At 47.3% G+C, this 23,010-nt stretch overlaps 2 protein-coding genes across 2 annotated transcripts; both read right to left on the bottom strand.

Moving 5' to 3' along the window:
• Positions 1–463: 463 nt before the first annotated feature.
• Positions 464–19,570, bottom strand: LOC146356411 (vomeronasal type-2 receptor 26-like). The gene is made up of 6 exons (XM_084830099.1): positions 19,371–19,570; positions 17,961–18,087; positions 14,780–15,071; positions 4,477–5,292; positions 1,401–1,628; positions 464–526 (listed from the first exon to the last, which is right to left on the bottom strand). Exons 1-6 carry the CDS (start codon positions 19,393–19,395, stop codon positions 464–466), a joined length of 1,551 nt encoding a protein of 516 aa, XP_084686225.1. The 5' UTR covers positions 19,396–19,570.
• A 1,505-nt stretch (positions 19,571–21,075) lies between these two features.
• On the bottom strand, positions 21,076–22,756 carry LOC146356410 (vomeronasal type-2 receptor 26-like). The gene is made up of 3 exons (XM_084830098.1): positions 22,698–22,756; positions 22,173–22,291; positions 21,076–21,980 (listed from the first exon to the last, which is right to left on the bottom strand). Exons 1-3 carry the CDS (start codon positions 22,754–22,756, stop codon positions 21,076–21,078), a joined length of 1,083 nt encoding a protein of 360 aa, XP_084686224.1.
• Between the last annotated feature and the right edge of the window lie 254 nt (positions 22,757–23,010).

Below are 23,010 nucleotides of genomic sequence, written 5' to 3'. Positions count from 1 at the left end.
GGGGGCGGAGGATTTCTCCCCGAAACTTGTTCGGGGGGCCGAACACGTTGGTGCTCGGCCCCCCGAAGTTTCGGGGAGAAATTCTCCACCATCCCTAACCCAGAGCCAATCGATATGGAGGATTTAATGCAGGGGGAGGGCACATCAAGGTCATTTGTGACAGATGATGCTGTCACCAATTCAAAGCTAACTAGCAGCTTCCGTCTAGGGGCCAGTGGACTGAGGGAGGCAATCGGACAACCGGGCTCCACCACTGGGCCCCAAAGCATGCTTCCATCTCTTGCTGAAGTCATTCAGTCTGGGCGGACCTGGGTGGGAGGCTGTCCGGCTCTCCATCATAACTGAGTTCTACAACCCTTTAACCCAGTTATATTGTCGTAAGAATGGGGGGGTTAGATAGAATCCAGGACAGCAGGACTATTCTTAGAGAATGCCTTATTAGTCTTCAAAAAGATGCCAAGGATCACCTCTTTTCAGGAAATTCAAGTTCCATGGCTCTCAATGCCTCATTCTCATGCTCCCACAGCTTAAGGGAAGGGCAGACCACAGTTTGACTGTGGCAGAGGGTGATTCACAGAAAGCTGGCCTTGGGCACTTCAGGCATCTTAACTGTGCTGGCTGTCTCTCTTGGGGGATCTGATGTGGGAGAGGTGACAAAAAACTCCCATCATCTACATCCAACACTTTTTCAGCCGTGCCTTCACCTGTGCTCAACTTGAAGTTGTATATTGGGAGATGGAGGGTCCAAGGGAATTTCTTGGGACCAACTGTGTGAAAAAGAACACTAATGGATATTGCAGAACATGGTCTAAGTTTGGAAATGCTTGTAGGAATACTTTCAGATGAACCTTTGCCCTCCTCCCCATGGGATGCATTTTCCTCTTCAGTCACCCACCTTCATTGGTGGAGATGGTCCCTTCTGCGCAGGGAGGACAGTCATAGCAGCAAACCGGCTTTCCTTCCTGAACCACCTTGACGAATCCAGGGCGACAGCTTTCCACACACCTGCCACGAGGCATGGTCTAGGCACAGAAACAAGGACTATCAGGGAGAATAAGTTAGGGCCAATTTAACTACAGGATCGAGAGAAAGAGTTGAAAGGACCCACCAGAGTATCTCAGATAGAACATGAAGCCCATAACTAAGCCTAAGCATATGCAACTGAAACCCCTGCATGTTTCTGCTCCGTTTGCTCCCCTGGGGTTTCTCCTCCCATTCCTCTCTTGTTTCTCTTGTGTCCAGTTCTAAGGGACTTGCCCTCTTGTAGTCTATAAAGTGCCATAAAGGCTGGTGATCCTATATAAATGGACCAAAAGTATAATTCCCAAGGAACCTTCAGCCTGTGTTTGAAGGCAATCCACCTGGATTGGCTGACCTGGAACCTGTTACATTGTCCCCACCTGGCTGAGCCATTCGGGCCACACAGTGACATCCTGGTCGATGGTGAACCTGAGGCCTGGGGATCCCCATCTTTCCATACTCCCAAATTTCATTCTAAGAATAGAGCTATTGGGAAACTTCACCCAGTTCACAATGTCAAAATCGGCTGCCAGCTCTCCGTTCTCGTCCAAATATATCCCATCCATAGAAGTATTATAAAAATGGGGGTTTCTCAGGAAAGGGTGAAGCTAGAGTGGTAAAGAGAAAATAACAGCATTGCTGAAACAACAACAACAAAACACTCAATATCAGTTCTGCCCATTTCACACTCAAATCTCATATGCCTCTGGTCTGATTCCAGACGCAATTGCATGAGTGTCTTTAACTTTCATGAGGAAACTGCTTTAATCTCTGAATGTCACTTTTTCTATTTTTCTTTTTCTCTGCACATGCTCTCCCTTAATTCAAACTTTGGATTGCTCAAGACTTGCCGTGAAAAGTACTGTGAGGCTTTTCCTAGACTTCAACCCTCATTTGCTGTGGATCATGTGTCTTTGTTTGTCATCAGTTTAGCGTACTGGCAGGCTGGATTTGATCTACGACTTTAGGACCTTCCTTTGCCTGAACGCAGGCAGTGTGGAGTTACCACTGTGAAAGCGGTGGCCTGGAACTCCTTGCGTGTGTGGGTTTAACCTTCCCTTGTTCTTGATAGGACTCAACCATGTAGCCTGGGGTTATTAAATAATGATTCTAAGTTGGACTCTCTCTGGGTGTTCTTTTTTTTTTTGAGGGGGGGCTTTCAAGAATTTATCCCTTGATCGACTGAGGAGTAATTCCAGGAATCATGCCCATTTCTTGTCTGCAGTTTGGAACCCCATGTAAGGATTGCCTGGGTTAGGTATTCCAGGAATCCAGAGTCCCCTCCCTTGTGATCGGAACTGTGCAGATGGTAACAGGGAAACCATGTTGAGGAGGATCTCAGTCACAGTAGCAGTGTTGAGCTTTGGACTGTTCTGGAATTACATACAGTCTATAGCTACTGACCATCAGCTATATGATTTCTGAGGAGTATAACCATTAACCTTTTTTTACCATGGAATTTCTTACAATAATCTCACTAACTTGGGTGTCTGGTGTCCGATTGCCTGCGCATGTGCGCTAGGGGGATCAGGAATCCTGACATCCTTTTAGCACAAGGTAAAGCAGTTCCCCTACCCTCAGGCATGTGACGGTGTGTGAGATTTTTACTGTTGATGGTTTTTTGTTTTGTTTCGTTTAGTGTTTTCATATAAATGGTTTTTATATTATGTTTTATAGTGTATCTTTTAGGTTTAATCTTCTGTAGATTGCCCAGCTAGCTTGGTTATTGGGTGACACAGAAATGTAATAAATAATAATAAAATAATAAATTATTATTTTATTTATAAAATAATTATTTTATTATTTTATTTTTATTGCCCTGGGAAAATTCTGGAGCAGATCATAAAGCAATCCATCTGTAAGCACCTTGAAAACAATGCAGTGATTACTCGAAGCCAACATGCATTTGTCAAGAACAAATCCTGCCAGACGAATTTGATCTCATTTTTTGATCAAGTAATGTGAATCTCCCTTGGTGCCCCATGAACTCCTGATGAGCAAACTAGCTCAAAGTGGGCTAGATGAAACAACGATCCGGTGGATCCACAGTTGGCTACAGAATTGGACTCAAAGAGTGCTTATCAATGGGACCTTCTCAAACTGGGGAGAGGTAACGAGTGGGGTACCGCAGGACTCAGTCCTGGGCCCAGTGCTCTTCAACATGTTTATTAATGACTTGGAGGAGGAGGTGCAGGGAATGCTGACCAGATTTGCAGATGACACAAAATTGGGCGGGATAGCTAATATTTTTGAAGACAGAAGCAAAATTGAAAGTGATCTGGATAGACTGGAGTGCTGGGCAGAAAACAACAGAATGACATTTAATAGGGATAAATGCCAAGTTCTGCACCTAGGAAAAAGAAACCAAATGCACAGTTACAAGATCGGGGATACATGGCTCAACAACACTACAAGCGAGAAGGATCTTGGAACTGTTGTTGATCACAGTTGAATATGAGCCAACAATGTGATGTGGCTGCAAAAAAGGCAAATGCTATTTTGGGCTGCATTAATAGAAGCATAGCTTCCAAATCCTGGGAAGTACTAGTTCCCCTCTACTCAGCACTAGTTAGGCCTCATCTGGAGTACTGTGTCCAGTTCTGGGCACCACATTTTAAGAAGGATGCAGACAAACTGGAGAGGGTTCAGAGGAGGGCAACAAAGATGATCAGGGGACTGGAAACAAAGCCCTATGAGGAGAGACTGAAAGAACTGGGCATGTTTATCCTTGAGAAGAGAAGACTGAGGGGAGATATGATAGTACACTTCAAGTACTTGAAAGGCTGTCACAGAGAGGAAGGCCAGGATCTCTTCTCGATCACCCCAGAGTGCAGGACACCGAATAATGGGCTCAAGTGACAGGAAGCCAGATTCTGGATGAACATCAAGAAAAACTTCCTGACTGTTAGAGCAATACTACAATGGAACCAATGACCTAGGGAGGCGGTGGGCTCTCCCACATTGGAGGCATTCAAGACAAGGCTGGACAGCCATCTGTCAGGGATGCTCTGACTTGGATTCCTGCACTGAGCGGGGGGTTGGACCCGATGGCCTTGTAGGCCCCTTCCAACCCTTCTATTCTATGATTCTAGGATTCTATGATTAATTGGAGATGAACTTGTTCTGCAATTTGGGCCTGGTCATATCCAGTAAGCCATGTTGTTGTTGTTGTTATCTGTAATCTGGCAGAGCATGTGGAATGGTCCAGTGCAGATACAGAGGAGTTGCAGCCATGATGGGGCTACAACCAGATGGGCTGAGTCTTCTGAGGCTGGTGTAAGGAGGCCAAAGGTGGGAACAGCACAGGGAGTTTCGCAGTTGTTTTTGCTGCATAAATATCCTCCATGCCACCACATTTTCCTCTATTCTCAGGTTCTAAATCTGAGGCAATCATACTGGAATTCTCCAACTGACGGTCATGCTCAATGGAGATATCTGGAATGGGAAAAGGAATACCTGCCATGGCTGCACCCTTTGAACATGCAGGTTGTCTCCACCCTCCTCCACCATCCTCTTGGATCTGGATGAATACGCTGCATCTATGGCACGGCCCACAGCCTGGACAGTGTTGTAAATGATGTAGCTGTCTGCAGACAGGATTCTGTCCTTGTCCTCTTGGGGCAGGGCCTCCAGTTTCCCGTTCTCTCTGCATCTCATCCAGCCTTGCACAGACAATGCATGCTTTGAATATGAACAAGTGAAGGCCTTCTCCACAAACCGCTTGACAGAAGAGTAAAAGTGTGAAAAGTCATTGTCATTTGACCTTTTGTGTGATTTTATAAAAAAAGAAAATATAACATGATTATGTTGGACATAAAGATCAGTAGACTTCAGCTCCAAGGTGATGTCCCACAAAGCTGTTACAATCCAGATTTGCCCCACAATTGGTTTGATGAACAATGCAATAATTCTTTGCACAATGTATATTCCTTTTAAGAAGGAAGTTGTCTCTGCACAATAAACCATGACATTGACTTGTTTCCACTTATCCAACAGAAACTGACCCAGTGCCATTTGGCCCTCATTCAGTCCTGTGATGCGCTGTAAGAAAGCAACACAAACTCCATTCCTGATCAGCTCATGAGACAAGGTCCTGATAAATCTCTCTCCATTATCGTTGTCTGGAGCTATGAGACCAACCCACGTCCATCTGAAATGCAGGAGCAGTTTCACAATCCCCTGGTACTGAGTTCCTTCTTTGGGGACCGTTTGGTAGATAAAAGGGAACTGGGTTTTATCCCTCAGAACGTGAGAAACAAAAGCATAAGTGACCTGGTAAAGAAAGGATGAGAAGGGTGGTTTATCTTGCTTCAGAATCACATTTCAGTCCTTCATTGGATATTTCAGACATCTGACCAAATTACATCTATTGACTGGAAGTTATCAGTGCCACAGTGACAATCACTCAAACAAATACTCTGAACAAATACTCTGAAAGGAAATGTCCAGGCCTCATCATGATGGTATACAAAACACACACACACACACACACACACCAAAAATGAAGATTCCCTATGTTTTGCATCTCCAGTGCCTTCATCAAGGAAGCAAGTTCCCAACATTATATATAGTGGCCAAGAGGTGGAACCCAGAATAGGAGTTTTATAGAGGATTGGCAACTGCCAAGTAGTTTCCCTCCCCCCCTCATTGGTGACTCTAATTTCCCATTGCTTTCTTAGCTGAAAGCATATGAATCCAGAGCAAAACATAAGTAATGTTAATCATACCATTTGCCCTTGATTGCAAGATCACTGTCATGGTTAACGAGCAAGGTTAATAGAGCCATTAGAAAAAGAGAGTTTCCTTCAGAAAATGGAAGACTTCTCCAAGTGAGGAAAACAAAAGGTAGCACAAGCTTCCACAAAGACAATGCAAGCGGACAATAAGAAATGCAAAAGAGCATTTTGAAGAGCATATCACTAAAAACATCAAGGCCAACAATAAATAATTTTTAAATATATCAGAAGCAGAAAACCATATAGGGAGACAGTTGGCCACTGAATGACACTGGAGTTAAGGGAGTACTGAAGAAGGATAAGGAAACTGCAGAGAAGCTGAAATAATTCTTTTCATCTGCCTTCACTAGGGATGTACGAAAGACACTTACCTTTTGGCGGATTGGTGGGGGGGAGGGGCTCCATCCCTCCCCCTGGAATCCTCGACAGGGGGAGAGGAGATCCGGTTCTCCACACCGGAATCCTGCCCAACCGGCTCCACTCCGCAGCGGCTCCATGGAGCAGCCGGCCAGGGCCGTCCGCAGCTGGAGTTCCAGCCATGGACTGGCTGGTATGGACGCAAATGGCGGCCACCACAGCAGCTGCCATTTGCATCCAGGCAGGCTGCCATGATAGACTACATAAGTATTTATGTAGCCTATCACGGCAGGCAAACAAACAAACAAAAAAAACAGCGTACGAAAATTGCGTCCACTATTTTTCGCCATTTTAGCCTACGTAAATATTTACATAGGCTATTATGGTGAAAAAAAAGGGGAACGCAAATAGTGTAGTGGGCGCTATTTGCATTCCCCTTTTTTTCACCGTAATAGCCTACGTAAATATTTTAAATGGTGAAAAATAGGAGATGCAAATGGCAGCCGCCATAGCCGCCGCCATCTGCGTACGCTGTTTTTTGTTTTGTTTTGTTTTTTGCTTGCCGTGATAGGCTACGTAAATACTTACGTAGCCTATCACGGCAAACAGCAGACACAAATGGAGGCTGCGGCAGCTGGTTGAAAGACCAGCCACCGCCGTCCGGAACATCTGCCTCAGGTAAGCTTCGTCCCGGGGGGAATCTGCAGGGTGCCGGGTGGTGGCAGGCCGTTCTGCCACGGATTTCGGGGGGCCGAATGCCAGTGCATTCAGCCTCACTGAAATCCATGGCGGAATTCTCCGCCATCCCTAGTCTTCACTGCAGAAGATATAGGACAGATACCTGTGCCTGAACTGATGTTTTGAGGAAGGGAATCTGAGGAACTGAGGCAAATAATGGTAGGGATGTCAGAGAATTCCGCCACGGATCTCGGTGAGGCTGAATGCCGCTGCATTCGGCCCCCCAAAATCTGTGGTGGAACTAAGCCCCAGCCCCCCACCCCACGAAAGGTGCACGAAATGGAGCACTTACCTGCTGCCGTCTGTGCTGACTTGCAAATGGTGGCAGCTACAGCAGCCGCCATTTGCGTTCCCTTTTTTTTGCCGTAATAGCCTACGTAAACATTTATGTAGGCTAAAACGGTGAAAAAAAGGTAATGCAAATGGCAGTCGCCATAGCCGCCACCATTTGTGTCTGCTGTTGTTGTTTTTTTGCTTGCCTTGATAGGCTACATAAATATTTACTTAGCCTATCATGGCTAAATACAGGGATGCAAATGGCGGCGGCTATGGCCGCCACCATTTGCGTCCCTGCAGGCTGCCCAGCGGCTGGATGTCCAGCTGCGGGCGGTCCTGGCTGGCGGCTCTGTGGAATCTCCACGGAGCGGAGCCAGCCAGCCAGAATTTCGGGAGGAGGGACGGAGCGCCTCCCCCCCCCCACGAATGTCACCCTTCGAAAAGGTAAGTGACTTTCGTACATCCCTAAATAATGGTGAACAAAGATGAAATTCTCAACCTCATGGAAAAATTGAAAGCAGATAATCACCAAGTATCCAGATGGTATCCATCCTAGAGTTCTCAAAGGGCTCAAATATGAAATTGCTGATTTCCTAACCAAAATATGCAACATGTCACTAAGATCAGCTTCTATACAAGAGGATTGGAAGATGGCCGAAGTAACTCCAGTTTTCAAAAAGGGATCCAAGGGAGATCCAGGAAACTAGAGGCCAGTTACGATAATGTCTGTTTCAGGTAAATTGGTTGAAGGCATTATTAAAGATAAAATGAGTAGGCATTTAGAAGGACAAGCCCTGCCTAGAAAGAATCAACATGGCTTCTGCAATGGTAAGCCCATCTCACTAACTTTTTAGAGTTCTTTGAGAGTGTCAGTCAACCTACAGACAGGGGTGATCTGGTAAACATTGCTTAGTTGGACTTCCAAAAGGCTTTTGAGAAAGTCCCTCTCCAAAGACTCCTGAGCAAACCTAGCAGTCATGGAATAAGTGGACAGGTCCTCCTACAGATCAGTGACTGGTTCAAGAACAGAAAGCAGGAATAAATGGGAAATTCTCCCAGTGGAGGGAAGTAAAGAGTGGGCTCCCACAGAGATTTGTATTAGGTCCAATGTTTTCAACCTGTTCATCATTGATCTGGAATTAGGAGTAAGCAGCGAAGTGGCCTAGTTTGCAGATTACATAAATTTAATTGCGGTGGTTAAAACAAAAAGGGACTGTGAAAAGCTACAAAAGGATCTCTCCAAAATGGGAGAATGGGCATTATAAATGACAAATGAAGTTCAACATAAGCAAATGTAAAGCGATGCACACTGGGGCAAAAAATCCCAAATTCAAGTATAACCTGATGGGATCTGAGCTAATGGTGACTGACAAGGAAAGAGATCTTGGGGTTGTGGTGGACAGCTCAATGAAGATGTCAACCCAGTGTGCAGTGGCTGTAAAAAGGGCAAACTCCATGTTAGACATAATTAGAAAAGGAATTGAGAATAAAACTGCCAATATCATATTGCCCTTATACAAATCTATGGTGCAAACACAATTGGAATACTGAGTACAGTTCTTGGCCATGTTTCCACGTCAATGGAGGGAGAAGATGTAAGGCCTCAGGCCTGAACCAAGCTATTAGTAGTTGTAGAGGGGATTAGATGACCCATAATGCTCTCTGACTGTGGTTCAGTTGGCTGCTGTTTTCCCTAACAGGCTTCTTGATTTATCAGGATGAGTCAAAGTTTGATAGTGTGGCCTCAGCACATTCCATACTAACGAGCGGCAGTGTCTTATCAGAACGTGCCTGGGAAGTGAAGCTTGTGTGTAGGGATGTACGAAAGTCACTTACCTTTTCGAAGGGTGACATTCACGGTGGGGGGGAGGCACTCCGTCCGTTCCCCCAAAATTCTCTCCGGCCAGCTCTACTCCGGGGAGATTCCGCAAAGCTGCCGGCCGGGGCCGCCTGCAGCCAGACATCTGGCCACTGGGCAGCCTGCAGGGATGCAAATGGCAGCTGCCATAGCCGCCGCCATTTGCATCCCTGTATTTTGCCATGATAGGCTACGTAAATATTTACGTAGCCTATCACGGCAAGCAAAAAAAAAAAGGAATGCAAATGGCGGCCACTACACCATTTGTGTTCCTTTTTTTTTTTTTTTGCCGTAATAGCCTATGTAAATATTTACGTAGGCTAAAACGGCAAAAAAAAAAAAAAAAAAGGGAACGCAAATGGCGGCCGCTGTAGCCGCAGCCATTTGTGTTCCCTTAGTTTTGCCGTGATAGGCTATGTAAATACTTACAGAGCCTATCACGGCTTCCACAGGGATGCAAATGATGTCCCTGCATTAGCCGTCACAGGCTATGTAAGTATTTATGTAGCCTATCATGCCTACATGGAAGAAGTGAATGGAGGGCGCAGACGCGGCCGCCAGTTGCAAGTCAGCGCAGACGGCAGCAGGCAGGTGCTCCATTCTGGGCCCATTTCATGGGGTGGGGGGTGGGGGCCTTCGTTCTGCCATGGATTTCGGGGGGTCGAATGCACTGGCATTCGGCCTCACCGAGATCCATGGCGGAATTCTCTGACATCCCTACTTGTGTGCCTTAAAGCTGCAGGTGTCTGTGCTGGAAAAGTTCTGATTGTGTCCCTTCTGACCAAGTGCTGTTAGTCTAAGCTGGGAAAGTTGCAGATGAACGCTAATTAACACTTGCTTCCATCATGCTGCCTCACTGCTGACATGTGCAGTATAAAACCCCTTCTACCCTATGCCTCTGGGTTCAGAGAAGCTGTCTGATCCAATCATTGGGTATGCCTGTGTGCTGTAAGTAGGGGTGTACGAAACCCTGTTTACCTGGCTCTGCTGGGTTCCGCTGGGGGGGGAGGTGCTCCGTCCCTCTCCCAGGAATCCTCGCCAGGGGGGAGGCGCTCTGCACCTCCCCCCAGAATCGTGGCCAGCTGGTTCCGCTCCGCAGGGATTCCACAGAGCCACCAGCAAGCTCCGCCAGCAGCTGGACATCCGACCGCTGGCTAGCAGGGACACAAATGGCAGCTGCCGTAGCCGCCGCCGTTTGTGTCCCTGTATTCAGCCGTGATAGGCTACGTAAAGACTTATATAGCCTATCACGTCTGGATTAAAAAAAAAAAAACGCGTACGCAAATGGCGGCGGCTATGGCCACCACCATTTGTGTTCCTTATTTTTGGCCGTTTTAGTCAACGTAAATATTTACGTAGACTAAGATGGCGAAAATAAGGGGGAACACAAGTAGTGTAGTGGGCGCTATTTGCGTTCCCCTTTATTTTCACCATCTTAGTCTACGTAAATATTTATGTAGACTAAGACGGCCAAAAATAAGGAATGCAAATGGCAGCGGCCGTAGCCACCGCCATTTGCATACATTTTTTTTTTAAAAAAACAAAACAGACGTGATAGGCTACCTAAGTCTTTACGTAGCCTATCACGAATGGGGGGGGGGGACAGACTGCAAATGGCGGCGGCGGCAGCAGCCGTTCGGAAGACCAGCCACCGCCGAAGCCGCCACTGGAGCCACCGCCATCCGGAACTTCTGCCCCAGGTGAGTCTCGTCCTGGGGGGGATCTGCAGGGGGGCCGGGGGGTGGCAGGCTGTTCTGCCACAGAGTTCAGGGGATATCTCACCGATATCTGTGGCAGAATTCTCTGACATCCCTAGCTGTAAGTACTCAATAAAGGCTCCTTGTAAGCAAACCTGGATCTGGCTTATCACTGTCTGTGCACCTCTAAATTAAGAGGCCTACTGCAGGGGCAATACAATAGAGAATGGAGGAGTACCAGATTTCTTAAAAGGAATCAGCTTCATTGTGCTTTGGTCCATGAAGGGCTACATGAGCAGGTTCACTGCACCAGTAAAAAAAAAAAGGCTTCACAGAACATACTTCCGGATTGGGAGTGGAGTGAACTTCAAGTTACTGGCAGGGGCTGCTCAACCAGTGAGAGAGCCTTCCCCTGCTCTCCCCACCCCCCTTTCTCCTTTCCCCTGAACGTCCAGATGCATCTGCAAGCCTCACTGAGCACAATGGGAGTTACTTCCGAATAGATTCACATATGTTGTGCTGGTAAAGGGGACAGGGGAGAACACACAGATAGGAAACCAGCCCCTATTTTAACCCACAGGATCTGTATAATGAAGGGTCAAAGGAGTTACCTTGTAAGGTAAACATCCGCCCCAGGTAAGTCTCATCCCGGGGGGGATCCGCGGGAGGCGGGGGGGTGGCAGGCCATTCCGCGATGGATTTCGGGGGGCCAAATGCACTGGCATTCGGCCTCACCGAGATCCATCATGGAATTCTCTGACATCCCTACTTTAGCCGGACATCCTAGAGAGTGAAGTCAAGTGGGCCTTAGGAAGCATTACTAACAACAAAGCTAGCGGAGATGACAGTATTCTAGCTGAGCTATTTAAGATCCTAAAAGATGATGCTGTTAAAGTGCTGCACTCAATATGTCAACAAATTTGGAACACTCAACAAGTGGCCACAAGACTGGAAAAGGTCAGTTTACATTCCAATCCCAAAGAAGGGCAATGCCAAAGAGTGTTCAAACTACCGTACAATTGCGCTCATTTCATATGCCAGCAAGGTTATGCTCAAAATCCTACTGTAGTAGCAATGTAGAGGGTCAGACTAAGTAGACTCATGCCTCATGTTTTTGCTGAGCTCTTTCTCTTTTGAATACATTTTACAAGCTGAAAAGAAAAGATGCAGGATTTTTTTATCTTGTCAACAAGGCTAAGGTCAGAGTTGTTTATCATGTTCTCTGTTTATCATGTCCTATAACCCATTTCCTGGGCTATAAACAATTGTGCTAGGAGAGGAAATGCTGAATACTGCAAAACCACATGAAAAAGGGCGGGGGAGATTTTGCCTATGTGTCACAATATCTATAAAAACAATTTGCTGATGTACTTCGGGGCTTTTTGGCACTTTCAAAGTGATTCCAGCCATAAAGCCCACGCATTAATAAAGAAAAACTCTTTTTCCTTCACTCCGTGGTCTCTCTGACTCTGATTTCTGCAACACTACAAGCTAGGCTTCAGAAGTATGTGAACCGAGAACTAGTGGAAGTACAAGCTGGGTTTCGAAGAGGCAGAGGAACTACAGATCAAATCGCCAACATTTGCTGGATCATGGAGAAAGCAAGAGAACTCCAGAAAACGTGTATTTCCACTTCATTGACTATGCTAAAGCCTTTGATTGTGTGGCTCACAACAAACTCTGGCAAATTCTTAAAGAGATGGGGGTACCAGACTACCTTACCTGTCTCCAGAGAAACCTGTACGAGGGACAAGAAGCAACAGTAAGAACTGGACATGGAACAACCGATTGGTTCAAAATTGGGAAAGGAGTATGACAAGGCTGCATATTGTCACCCTGCTTATTTAACTTATATGCAGAGTACATCATGAGAAACGCTGGGTTGGATGAATCACAGGTCGGAATTAAAATTGCCAGGAGAATTATCAACAACCTCAGATACGCAGACGATACCACGCTAATGGCAGAAAGCAAAGAGGATCTCAAGAGCCTCTTGTTGAGGGTGAAAGTGGAGAGTGCAAAAGCTGGTTTGAAACTCAACATTAAAAAAATGAAGATCATGGCATCTGGCCCCATCACTTCCTGGCATATAGAAGGGGAAGAAATGGAAGCAGTGACAGATTTTATTTTCTTGGGTTCCAAGATCACCGCAGACGGTGACTGTAGCCATGAAATTAAAAGACGCTTGCTCCTTGGGAGGAAAGCTATGGCAAACCTAGACAGCATAGTAAGAAGCAGAGACATCACCTTGCTGACAAAGATTCATATAATCAAAGCTATGGTTTTCCCAGTAGCAACATATGGCTGTGAGAGTTGGACTATAAGGAAGGCTGAGCGACAAAGAATTGATACCTTCGAACTGTGGTGCCGGAGAAGACTCTTACGAGTCCCCTGGACTGCAAGGAGGTCAAATCAGTCCGTCCTAAAGGAAATCAACCCTGACTGCTCATAGGAAGGACAGATACTGATGCTGAAGCTCAAATATTTTGGCCACCTAATGCAAAGAGAAAAGTCACTGGAAAAGACCCTGATGCTGGGAAAGACTGAAGGCAAAAGGAGAAGGGGATGGCAGAGGTTGAGATGGCTAGATAGCATCACCGATGCAATGAATATGAACTTGAGCACACTCCGGGAGAGAGCGCAGGACAGGAAGGCCTGGCGTGCGATGGTCCATGGGGTCACGAAGAGTCGGACACGACTTAACGACTGAACAACAACAACAACAAATTAGAAGGAAAACACATACATTTCTACTGAGGAAAAGTGGAATGGAATGGGGGACAATACTCTAAATGTTACATATCAAGGTAAATTATATACATTGTTACGAAACCTCTTACGCAATTATTTGTGTATTTGTCCGTGTGATGGGAAAAAATGTGCATCCGTCTGTGAGCAGACAATGGAACACAAGGTGCCTGACAATCTACAAAGCACAGAGGGAGAGGATTTGGACAGTCCATACATCCCTAGTCCCAATGCCCCAGCTTCCCCCCATCTCCACTGCTTTCTCTGACCTGATATAAGAGTGGGGGTTATGCAGCTGGGGTGCGAATGAAGGGGAACCCCCACTGTCATCGCCAGAGATAACAACAGGGTCATGGTTATCTCCGACCACCGATCAAAGGTAGCAGCGGGGGTTCCACTGCTTCTGGGTGAATGATGGGGAATTCCCACCATTATCTCCGATCCGAGGTGCAAATCGATGGTGCGAACACACTTGGAATACTGTGTACAGTTCTGGTCACAATATCTAATATATAGAGAGAGAAAGAGAAAAAAAATGTAAAAAACTGTAAAAAGTGCAGAAAAGGGCAACTAAAATGATCAAGGGGCTGGAGCAACTCCCTTGTGAGGAAAGGTTACAAGAACTGGGATTGTTTAGATTGGAAAAAATGAGGGTAAGGGGAGACGTGATAGAGGTGTACAAAATGATGCATGGTGTGGAGAATGTGGATAGGGAGACATTTTCCTCCCTCTCGCAAAATACTAGAACCTGGGATCATCCTATGAAGGTGATTAGTGGGAGAGCGAGTACAGATGAAAAGAAGTACTTCTTCACACAGCACATAGTTAAAGTATGGAATTGGCTACCACAAGATGTGGTGGCCACAAATCTGGATGGCTTTAAAAGGGGGTTGGACAAATTCCTGGAGGAGAAGGCTATCAATGGCTACTAGTCCTGATGGCTACATGCTACCTCCAGTACCAGAGGCAGTGAGACTATGTACACCAGTTGCTGGGGAACATGGGAGGGAGGCTGCTGTTGTGCTCATGCCCTGCTTGTGAGTTCCTGGTTGACAGCTGGTTGGGCACTGTGTGAACAGAATGCTGGACTAGATGGACCCTTGGTCTGATCCAGCAGGGATCTTTTAATGTTCTTATGTTTCTACCAGAAATACCCAGTATTCCTCCCTCCATACAGGGGTAAGGGAGCTTTAACATTTGCACCCCACTGTGGATCCAGGTCACCTATATTCATGGCTGGAGTGTAGCTCCCATTTAGCTTCCCTGGAGAAGTTTTTCCTTTGCTTGGAAAGGACTCCAAGTCCAAGTACAGTGATGCAAACACCTTCCCCACCCCACCCCACACACACCTGTAGGATTTTGTAGATGCCCAACATGGCTGAAATCTGGATGGAGATGTCAGCGTTGGTCCCTTCCACAACAGCCAACAGGTGATTCCGTCTCCCGCATTTGTAGTTGGGAACATTTGCCTGCCCAGGAGACAGCAGGTCTAGCAAGGCATTCGCAGTCAGTCGGGCGTTGATATAGTTGTCATGGGTACTGTAGCCCAGGGTGATGTTGGGTAGGAGTTTGGGATTCTGGTTGATCTCCTGAATGGCAAAGAAGAAGGACAAGATCTTCCAGTATTCTGTGTCTCCTTTCCTGGGGGAAAAAAAGTCACATTGTCATCTTGTCTGCAATGAAACTGAGGTATGATGTTGTTGCTTGTTTGACCGCATGAGCCTTTCAGACAATATAGACATCTTCAATACTTTTCTTGAACTTTCCTCGTGGCAGCAGTGGTCCTGATCCAAAGGCAATACCCACTTAATGCTTTGCTTGTGCTGAGGCCTCCATGGAATATTTCCAAGGGATAATAGCCATGATCAATTAAAAACAATTCCCGTTCATACTGATGTTCCAGTGCGCACATTTGGCACGTGCAGCCCCTCACACTGAGGGGAAAGCAATGGGTTAGGATAACATGTTGCCCACAAGCAGGAAACCAGTGCATCAGCACCCTCCTGCCCATGTTCCCCAGCAACTGGCATACATGGGCTCACTGCCTCTGGTACTGGAGGTAGCATGTAGCCATCAGGACTAGTAGCCATTGATAGCCTTTTCACCCGGGAATTTGTGGATGAAAGGCTATATTTGTGGACCCCTTTTAAAGCGACCCAAATTGGTGGACATCACTACATCTTGAGGTAGCAAATTCCATAGTTTAACTGAGATCTGCGTGAAGAAGTCATTTCAAGGGGGTTAGACACATTCCCGGAGGAAAAGGCCAATACTGACCAAGTAGCTTCCAGTAAATGCAGCATGTACAGCCAAATAAGAACTAGCTTTGGCCAATTTCCTTTAGGAGATAACCCAGCCTTCAACTGGTCTTTGGATATGACCCATAGAGTATGAAGCCAAGCAAACAAGAAAGGTTAGTAGCTTGATTCAGGGACCATTCAACAAAGAATGCAATCATTTGTACACCTGGCCTTCTCTCTTGGCACATTTTGTTCTGTTTCTCTCCAAAGAAAAGATCATTCATATCAGGGGTTGGTGTGGCCTGCTGGCTACATGCAGACCCCGCCACCAGCATGCCGGTGCAGCCCCAGCTGCCCCTCACTGCTGCTGCACCACCAAAGTTCACAGTGCTGGCAGCAAAACATCTGCGTTTTTGTTATTGAATTTCGCCAGCAAACTGCTATGGAGTGGTAAAAAGGTCAAATCTAGTGGCAGGAATGCAGCTTGTTTGAAGAAGCCCTTCCTTTTATCTGTCCTGAATCTCCCACCAATCAGCTTCATGGGAGGATCCTGGGTTCTAGGATTATGAGAGATGAAGAAAAGTCTGATGCCTTCCTCTTTTTCTGGACTACAACTCGGCTCAACATTCCTGACCATTGGCTGGGGCTGATGGCAGTTGTAGTCTAAAATATCTAGCATCTATGACCAAAGCTACCACTTCCCTTCAGAGAAGTGGAGCAGCAATAGCTCCATCACACAGAGAATAACTTACTCAAAAAGTCTGGGGGAGGGAGGCTTGTTGAAAGTGTATGGATAAAAGGTAGCAAACGTAGCAGAGATGACCCCGCTAACGAGGAGGTCTCCTGGCCTGTAATGATTCGATGGGGCTTCTGTATCCCTTTCCAACATCAAGGGGCATTTGGCCTGCAGCATCCCACAGGTTGCCTGGGGGAACAGCAGCAGCAACAGCAGAATCATTCTGGATATGGTTGGCACAGCCTCCACCTTTCTCCTCTCAACCAACCAGAAGAACGATAAGAAGAAGCCTGAGGCCCCTTGCAAGAGAAAGCCTTCAGTGGCTTTGCCGGTACAGATGGAGCCCAACCCGCCAAGGCTTCACAGCTGAAGAGGAAGATAGCAGGTGAATCTCACACCCACACAGTCCTCCTCACCTGCCCTAAACCTCCTCCCAAGCTCCCCGTGGTACAGGAGGCATTTATGCATCTTTACTTCTGCACCTGGGTGCAAGATGTCACCCTATGTTGCTCTTGAATCTGCTGCTTATGTCAATGGACTCGAAGGTGAGCTTTGGAAATGTCCCTGTAGTAGGATAAATCACTATGATTTTGATAATTATATGTGGAAGAAGTTGCATCACCTCTGCAACTTCCTGAACTCTCCATTCAGCCGCAGGAAAAACAAACAAACCCCTTTTGGCGAGAACTCACCAATGAGGCTCCACACTCTTTCCACGAGCCAGCTGGGGGCAGGGGTGGTTAGACAGGTCAGCTCGTCCTGGACTTCCACCACGAAACACCTTCATATGAACCATATGATCAAGACAGTCCTTTCGGACGCAGGCTTTGCCCATGTGCCCCCTACTTTTCTCAGAGGGACACTCCCAGGAAGGTGCCCTTCTGCCATGCCCAAACTCAGCACCCTGCAGGAGCAGCAGCCCCAGGCACAAGTGGGGGTAGCCCTGGCAAGCCCCTTCACCTGTCCAGTTACCATTCCAGCTCCTTTGAAGGGGCAGGGGAAGTGGCTCTGGAGACCAAGGCAGTTCTGCCAATTGGAAAAGGGCCCTGTGCTGACCAAGCTGTTGTTGGGGGAAAGGGACCAGACAACTGCCCAAGCAGGGGACAGAGGGCGTTTCAGCTCCAGCTCAGACACAGCTTTGGGCCAAGGGGAGCAGGGAAGCCCACTTTTGCCTCATCCTGCTGCAGACATTTCTGCTCCCTCAAAGAAAGACGTGGGACCTGCACAGTGGAGATATCCAGGAGGAGCCTCTGGACTGGAGGCAGGAGCAGAAGTGGGCCCAGTTCTGCCCCCAACAGTGTGCAACACCTCCCCCAATGCCACATGTGAGACAGGAAAGGTGGCGCACTCTGCTTAATGGGTCCCACCCTAGACTTTTAGGCCTCAGAGTTTGCTGGACAGTGGCACCATCCCCCAAGGGATTCTGGGTTGAATTTGCACGGCTTCCATGTGTGTGCATGTGCATCTGTGATGTTTAGGGCACATCCTTTTTAGTGCATCCTTAGAAGATCCACAGGCTGCTTTAAGCAGAGGAGACCAAAAGCCTTGCATAACCTTGCGAGGATGATGGAGTCTGGATCTGATCCAAAGAGTCCCGGGCAGCATCGAAACCTGCAGCTGGAGGTGGACGTAGAGGTGGATACCAGCAGGTGGACATAGACAAAGGCTGTAACCTGCAAGACTGGAAGGACAGAGGAGAGGACTCTGGGTGGCCCGTGAGGCTGCAAGCCCCCAGTGGCCAAGGAAGGCTGAGACTTGACCATGAGGGGAGGCCCTGTCTGTCCTCCCCCCAACCCCTCCCCCCTCTACTCCCAACCCCAGGTCACCAGACCTTCTGGGCACCTGTTATTCCACGAGGGATAATGAACTAGCAGTGTCTAACCACCACCACCTCAAGATGGAACTAGGGATGGGGGGGACAGAGTTAATTAATTTCTCTCCCTTTTCCCATAAAGACATCATCCTGGAAAGGAGATGCAATGGCCAGAGCCCTTTGTCAACCCTGACCAGCTCAGGGTTCAGAGGATACCTACACTACTCAAGGAAACCCATCCACCATTCCCAAGGATGTTCTTATGTGATCCATGTTCCAGAGTGTTCCATTGTTTACTGGGGATGGAAACAGCAAATGGGGGGAGGGCGTGGCTGAGACGCACCAAGTCTTGTCCCTAAAGAGGTTGTGGGGGGCAGGCAATATGGGGCAGGCTCACCCAATGGAACCCCTACCCCTACCCCCATCTGTGACTGGTTGTTCCCAGGTGAAAGAGCTCCAGCTTGGGGTACAAAAATCCAAACTTCAAGCTTAACCTGATGGGATCTGAGCTAGCAGGGACCAACCAACGAAGAGACCTTGGGGTTGTAGTGGATGAAAATAAAATTCAGTGTGCTGCTACTGTAAAAAAGGCAAATGCCATGTTAGACATAATTAGAAAAGGGAATGAGAATAAAACTGCCAATATCATTCTGCCCTTATTATCGGAGGCACTGTTGTGCCTCCAGTAGATAAGGCCATCATCGGTCAAAAAAGGATTCCACAATGTTAAATGAAAACCAGCAGGTTGGTTATTCTAACCTTAATAACATCAAGTGGGTTTCACCAATCTTCCTGAAAATCACATTGGCCAGACAGGGATGTGTATTTTAAATAACCTGAAATTTTCAGGAAGATTGGTTAATGCATGAGGGAGAAAGGGCATTTAACACAAAAAATAAAATAAATACTTGGTCACTCAGTGTTGGCACAGAAAACTGTGATGGCATCCACTTGTGCCCTCATTTGCCCCAAAGCTGGAGGCTGTATATGGAAACTAGGGGTGTGCAGATTCCCCACTGTCTGTTCTGGTGGGGAACCCATGGGGAGGGGAGGCGATCGGTTCCTCCCCCTCCCCCTCCCCCGGAATCCTCCATACCAGTTCCGCTCCTCTCAGATTCCAGGCGGGGAGGGATTGGCTTGGGGGTGCTTACCTTCCTTCCTGCCAGCCAGAGCCATTCACCTCCTCCCTGTCCCTGCCGATTGCCATGTATTTTTAAAAAAAGAAAAGAAAAAAAAAGCCTATTGGGAGGATGTGCCCATAGTTGTTGTTTATTCATTCAGTCGCTTCCGACTCTTCATGACTTCATGAACCAGCCCACACCAGAGCTTCCTGTTGGCCGTCGCCACCCCCAGCTCTCCCAAGGTCGAGTCCGTCACTTCCGCAAATAGAGTTATGAATCTTGCATATAAGTCTATGTGTCCATAGGTTAATATGCAAGATTCATGGCTCTATTTTGCGTATAAGTCTATGGACACATCCTGCTGATTGCAGCCTCATCGAGCTCCGCGGTAGCCATTTAAAAATAAAATAAAATGGTGACCGCAAAAATTTGCATGTTTCTGTATGTGTGAAAATGTGCATTTTTACAAATGTGCATATTCTCATGTGTAAAATGTGCATTGTTGCGAAGGCACACATTAGTGCTTGTGCAAAAATGTGCATTTTTTGGAAATGTTCATTTTCATGCATACACAACTATGTGCATTCACAAAAATGTGCATTTTCACATATCTGAATATGCGCATTCGCAAAAATGGGCATTTTAATGTGTGCACAGAAATTTGTGCATTTTTGCGATTGCCATTTTGTTTCTCCAAAAATGGTGTCCACGAAGGTTGACGAGGCTGCTGGGATGAGTGCAGGCCATTCACCGGGTGTGGCCAGAGGGATAGCAGGGGCAGGGGCTTGGCTAGCGGGGTTCGGGGGGTGCGGGCAGGAGCGGGTCCAGCAGTTTCCTGGACTGAATCAGGCACCTGTTGCATCCCTAGTTTCGCACTGCTGTGACACAGAGGAGGGTTCTTCGAAATGATCTCACTCAGTCCTTGGGCAGGCATATATAGGTGGAGTCGCTCCCTCAAATATCAAGATCCCAAGCTGCTTACAGCTTCAAATGTCATCACTAGCACCATGGATGGATACCGACAGCAAGTGTATTGGCAGTTAATGCATTTCCTTTAAGACTGTTGTTATGTGATCTGTACAAGATGTGCCATTCAACAGTCTAGCTGCTGTATTTTGCACCAGCTGCAGCTTTCGAGTCATCTTCAAGGGCAGCCCCATGTAAAGTGCATTCAAGAAGTTTAATCAGGAAGTTCCCAGCATGTACACTTCTGCAGCTAGGTTATCCCTGTCCAGGAAAGGCCATACCAGGCAGATCAGCTGAAGCTGACCCCAAGTACTCCATGCTACCAAGTCTACCTGGGGCTCCACTGACAGGGATGGATTTAGCCATCATAGTCTTAATGGCTATTTGATACCTCCAGGACCAGAGGCAATGAGGCTATGTACACAAGTTGCTGGGAAACATTGGGGGGGTATTGTGCTTGTGTCCTGCTTGAGGGATCCTTGTCAACAGCTGGTTGGCCACTGTGTGTACAAAATGCTGGAACAGATGGACCCTTGGCCTCATCATGCATGGCTCTTCATATGTTCTTAAGTGGCATCCCAAGGAAGAGATAGCCAGACTTCCAACTCCAAACTCAGGTTCCCAAAGCATAGTAGCAGAGAAAAAAAAGGACAAAAGGATTTTCTTCTGTGGTTTTCTGAAATTGGAATGAAGCGTCTTTTGCCAAACACAGACTATGCTGTAAAAAAGAGCAGAATACTGGGTTGTTTGGTAAGAACAAGAATCAAATTTATTCATTTGTTTTCATCATGAGATGTTCCTTTGTATTCAGATGAGGCCTCAGTACAATAATGTAGCACTTGGGAAGAAAGATGCAGCCCAGTAACCCAGCACTGGAGGCCAAGATAGAGAAGACCTGCACAGCTACCATGTATTTCCCCTTAGTGCTCAGGTAGGTAGGCACAAAGGACACCCACACACTGCAGAAGACCAGCATGCTGAAAGTGATCAGCTTGGCTTCATTGAAAGCCGCAGGCAGTCTTCTGGCTAGGAATGCCACCGTGAAGCAGATGGCAGCCAGGAAGCCCATGTAGCCCAGAGCACTATAGAACATGGCAACAGACCCTTCATTGCATTGTTGTAGGATCTGTCCAGTTTGGGACTGCATGTCAGAGTCCGGGAAGGGTGGAGAGATTCCCAGCCAGATGGTGCAGATGACAACTTGGACACCAGAACAGGAAATGACAATGGAATTGGCCAAACTCTTCCCCAGCCATCCCTTCACCCTGTTCCCTGGCTTTGTGGCCAGGAAGGCCAGGACTACAGTGATTGTTTTGGCCAAGACAGAAGAGATGGCCACCGAGAAGATGATGCTAAAGGCTGTTTGTCGGAGGAGGCAGGTTGCTTTCCTTGGCTGACCAATGAAAAGGAAGCAGGACAAGAAGGAAAGCAAGAGGGAGATGAGGAGTATGTAGGAGAGGTCCCGGTTGTTGGCTTTGACTATTGGAGTTTCTAGGAATTTAATGAAGATTCCCAACACAAAGGCTGTGGTTAAGGACAGGAATAGGGCAAAAGAAGCCAGGATGATCCCCAAAGGTTCTTGATAGGTCAGGAAGGTTTTCAGCTTGGGGATACATTGATTTCGGTCTGTGTTTGGATGGTGATCATCTGGACACTGTGTGCAATGATCTGAATCTGGAAAGAATAAGAGAAACATCCCTCTTGCATCCTTGTCAAGCCCTGGTCTTTTACATGTTATCAGATATATGTGTTATGGTGTGATATGTAGCACACATTCATTTCATGCAGGGGTTGGTCGGCCTGCTGTTCGTCTTCATGCTCCCATGTATACAACATAGGCTCCTGTGTTTAAATGTGACTTTATACAGGAGATGGGGAACCTCCTGTCCACAGGCCTAATGTGGCCATGGATGTTCTGCATCCGGCCCATGAAACCTTCATGAATTCCCCCCGGAGGCAGCAGAAACCCACCTGTTATCTCTGATCTGTGATAGGTAATAACAGCAGGGGAAGCGGGAGACAGAAGACTTGGCCGTCTCCTCCCAGTCTTGGCTGAGTGTGTCTTGCTTGCCTGAAGTAGTCCGCATGGGGGTGGTGCGCACTGCGCAAAGCCCCAAGAGCCTTCCCACGAGGCACTAACTTTCCCCGTTGGGGAAGCATCTCCTGATGAGCTGGCGGCTAGAGCAGTTCTTCAACTTCAGCTTAGCTGGGGCAGGTTTTCTGTTGAGCAGAAGTGTTCCCCAAATGGGAGGAAACACCACACCATATGCGGTGAATCTGGATCTCTGCTGAGGGGCTGTTTGCATGATCTACCCAGTACATAAGCCGGGAATGACATTATGTCAGAGAAGCATGGCCCTCCTGCCAGTGGCAGCTTGAGCACGATCTTACTGGTAGGGCAGACACTGCTCAGCAGAGGCAGAGCCAAGGGTGTCATGGGGTAGGGTCATGGGGCGGGGTCTTGTGGGGCGGAGCCAAAGGGGTTTTTTGGATGGGTAGAGCCAAACGTACCTCGATTGCAACACAGCCTTCTCCCTTGCACACCCTAGGATTGCACACTTAACTTTTTCCTCATGCCTTCCTAGTCCTTTTTCCTTGTGTGTCATGTCTTTTTAGATTGTAAGCCATGGGTAGGGACTGTCTTCTTTCACTTATTATTTGTGAGCTGCTCTAGGAGCCTTTTAGGGAGAGAACTGGGATAAGA

Source organism: Heloderma suspectum, chromosome 2, assembly GCF_057233095.1.
Source record: "Heloderma suspectum isolate Gila_16-S chromosome 2, 16-S_ref, whole genome shotgun sequence".
Classification (NCBI taxonomy): domain Eukaryota; kingdom Metazoa; phylum Chordata; class Lepidosauria; order Squamata; family Helodermatidae; genus Heloderma; species Heloderma suspectum.
This window is presented reverse-complemented; position numbering and strand designations above follow the sequence as displayed.

Coding starts and splice junctions, on each gene's coding strand:
- LOC146356411 (XM_084830099.1), bottom strand. CDS start 19,395: ATGGCTCTGGCTGGCAGGAAGGAAG. Junction 15,072..17,960: donor GACTCCATCATCCTCGCAAG/GTTATGCAAGGC, acceptor TTTTTCCCCCAG/GAAAGGAGACACAGAATACT. Junction 1,629..4,476: donor AAAGGGTGCAGCCATGGCAG/GTATTCCTTTTC, acceptor TTACCACTCTAG/CTTCACCCTTTCCTGAGAAA.
- LOC146356410 (XM_084830098.1), bottom strand. CDS start 22,756: ATGACCCTACCCCATGACACCCTTGGCTCTGCCTCTGCTGAGCAGTGT. Junction 22,292..22,697: donor GAGCAGTGTCTGCCCTACCA/GTAAGATCGTGC, acceptor TACCTATCACAG/ATCAGAGATAACAGGTGGGT. Junction 21,981..22,172: donor CAGGAGGTTCCCCATCTCCT/GTATAAAGTCAC, acceptor TATTCTTTCCAG/ATTCAGATCATTGCACACAG.